Consider the following 3,222-nt stretch of genomic DNA (forward strand, 5'->3'; position numbering starts at 1 on the left):
TTCATCTTACAAAAATTACTTCCTCACCCATTTGACAGCAAGTTATGTGGTAGTTGGACACACACAATTTTATTTCAAGATCTAGACATTCTAGGTTGTAATATTTAAGTACTTTCAGTTTCATACCAATTTTAGAGTGATACATGAGAGTGTAGTAATTTATTGTACTACCAGCTCTGGTTTGTCAGACTTTTTTAAAGAATTGGAAAATTTTACTTTTTGTTGCAAAGTAGTAATGCTTTTTACCTTCTTTCATTAATAGTTACCATCATGCAGAAATTGAAAAACTATTCCGTGGCAACTGGTCAGCATTTTGGATAAAGATGGCATCATCTTGGGTTTGCATCGGCCTCTATTTGTGGACTCTACTTGCTCCCCTATGTTGCCCTACTCGCTCATTTTCTGTATAATGCTATTTTCTAAATCAGCAGGTGTAGTTTTCTTTTTGTGGCTGTTACAAGTTTCCTTTTTCCTCAGCAGATCGTGAAGCATCATTCCAACTTAGTTTTGTACAAAATGGGACCACCTTGCTGCCTTTTGAGTCTGTACTCTGACCAGTTAACTTGTTCATAGCCTTTCAGGCTGAAGTTCCGGTTTTGTTTTAACTATTGAGGATATGAAAGTTACTAAGTGTTGTAATGCAGGAGAAGCAAAACTTTTTAGGAGCTTATTCTCCTAAGTATTTTTTTAGTGCATTATGTGACTTCAGTCCTGTAAATCAACACAAGATACATGCAGATTTTCCATCTATGCAGTAGATGTATGTAATACATTGTGATTTACCACAGTGCATCTTACAGGCTTTGGAGACTGTGGATGTCTCAGACTAAAAAACATCCAATGCATAAAGTGCAAAGAAGGCATACAGCATGATGAGAACTTTGGTAGTAATGTGATAATAAATGCATAGTTATCAGTGTCATAAATGCTGTTATAGCTGGAAAGTTGACTAAAAGGTACTGCCTGCCTACTTTTATCATAATGCATAGGCACTATTTGAAGAAGTATTTAATAAGTTTAATATGTAATTACATAATTGTAAATTTCTCTCCAAAATCACTACAGTAAATCTTTTATTTCATATGTTTTGCCACAGAGCTTGTATGAGTATGTGATGTAGATAGTATTTTATTTATTACAAGAATTAACAGTGTGGTTATGGACTGGAAAAAGTGTGTTGAATGTTTGGCATTTTTTAAATATACAGGTGAGTAGAAAATTAATAAGAATTAAGAGCTGTTACAGTCTACTTTCATTTTATATCATCATGTATTGTTAAAGTGAATAACCTTGGCTCCTGTTTTAACAATTCTTAATTATAAATTCCAGTTTAGTAAATGCAAATTCATGTGATATTATAAGAAAGGATGTTTTGATTTCTGTATTTGGAAATTGAGGTCAAGAGGTTGAAAGGAGAAGCTCTCAGATCCCCAGGATGTATTTACAATTCTGTCTCTATAAAAACAGAATTGGGGGACTATGATGTTCATCGTGCATACAGCTGCAGTAATCACAGATGGGTTCTCTGCCGTCAGGCGGGTCCTCGGTCGGCCGAATTTCAAAGTCTAGGTCCGGCGTCGGTTGGTGTCGCTCTCTCTCCTGACGTCAGTCTTTTTTGCCGCGCGGTGCCCGAAGCAGAAGCAGTTCGCAAGTGCCGGTCGGCCAGCTCCTGAATTACGAAAAATTGGAAACCGAAGTCTTCATTAAAGCTAAGTACCCCGTTGGGGAAACTTTTCTTGCCTCAGACCGATGTCAGAAAAAGTTAATAATTGTATTTCTTGTGGGAAGCAAATACCGCATAAGGATTTCCATTCCCTCTGCATACCTTGTTTAGGCCCAGACCACGACGTCTCGGATTGTCGCTTTTGCGCTACTTTCAATAAACGCACTATTAAGCATCGGGCGGAGTTCGCCCAACACTTTTTTGGTAAAGCCTTTGATTATAAAATGTCGTCGGAGACTCCGACTACCGTTTTGTCCAAAAAACGCAAGGACAAGGACCGACACGTGAGGTCCGCGGTCCCCACCGACACCACGCCAAAACCGGCTACACGTGGTCCGGTTCTCAGCGAGACGCCTTTGCAGTCCCTGACTACCGACGACACTCCTTTGGCGGTGTCCTCTGTACCCGAGACCGCTGGTACCTCGGCCCTTTCCCAGACTACAGCCACCGAAGTCATTGCAAATGTTGAGCGTCCACTTCTACCCATGGTGTCTTTAGACCCTCATCTTCCTTTTCTATTAAGGCCTTCACTAAATCCAAAGCAGCCAGGCATCCCAAGAGGCCTGTTGCACAGGGCCCTTCACCAGGCCCCATGCCTAAAAAGCAGATGCTTAAAATGGCTGAGGATTTAATTTCTCTTACCAGGGGTTCTCAGCCCCCTCCAGACAAGAGACCCAGAGTGGAGGAAGATTCTCCCTCTTCTGATCAGGGCTCCATTTTATCAGAACACTCTGATGTAGAGGAACACTCTTACTCCCCTTTTGAAGATTCGGATGCAGAGCAGTCCATTCCTTCTGTATCTCCTCCTGAGGATTTTTCCTTTGGGGAAACCTTGCACACTTTGAGGGAACACTTCCATTGGGAAGGCCAAGACTTTTCCGATTCCAAGAAAAGACTTAGGGAATTTCTTCTGTTACCTCAACACAGACCTCTGGCGATACCTCCTGTTTTGGACATACTTGATGATGTTTATTCGGAGGCTTGCCTTAACCCAGATTCCCTGCCTCATGCACCAGTCAAACCTGATAGGTACTACAGAGTTCCTAACTCTCACCAATTTCTCTACAAAAGCCATAATGCTGACCCTAAAACCATTTCTCAAGGTCCCAAGGGATTGAAGGCCTCTACTGCCAAGAATCCACTTCCTGCCGAAAGAGAGTCAAGATCCTTAGAAAGGTGGGGAAAAAAGGTATATACCTCGGCCACCCTAACCATGAGGGCCTTAAATTGTCAGTTTCATATGCTTAAATATCAACAGTTCCTGTTATCACAGTTAAGGAATAAAATGTCTCAACCTGAACAACCAGATTTGAAGGAGTTGCAGGATATGATGCATAGTGCAGAGCAAGTGGGTAAACACACCTTACAGTGTGGCTATGATGCCCTAGAGGCCTCAAGTAGAGCGGCTGCTACAGGATCAGTCATTCGTAGACATGCCTGGCTTAGGGAACAAAGCTTGCCTGATCATGTGAAAGCTAAACTTCTAGATGCTCCTTTAC

At 41.6% G+C, this 3,222-nt stretch overlaps 1 protein-coding gene across 1 annotated transcript in view; it reads left to right on the plus strand.

Moving 5' to 3' along the window:
* Positions 1-1,081, plus strand: part of SERINC5 (serine incorporator 5) — a 1,123,885-nt gene extending 1,122,804 nt beyond the window's left edge. The window contains exon 12 of the mRNA XM_044063720.1: positions 263-1,081. Within this exon, the coding sequence (XP_043919655.1) occupies positions 263-410 (148 nt within the window). The 3' untranslated portion in view covers positions 411-1,081. The remainder of the gene's footprint in view (positions 1-262) is intronic.
* The last annotated feature ends 2,141 nt before the right edge of the window (positions 1,082-3,222 follow it).

This window comes from Protopterus annectens, chromosome 2.part2, assembly GCF_019279795.1.
Source record: "Protopterus annectens isolate FY-2018-M chromosome 2.part2, PAN1.0, whole genome shotgun sequence".
NCBI classification, from domain to species: domain Eukaryota; kingdom Metazoa; phylum Chordata; order Ceratodontiformes; family Protopteridae; genus Protopterus; species Protopterus annectens.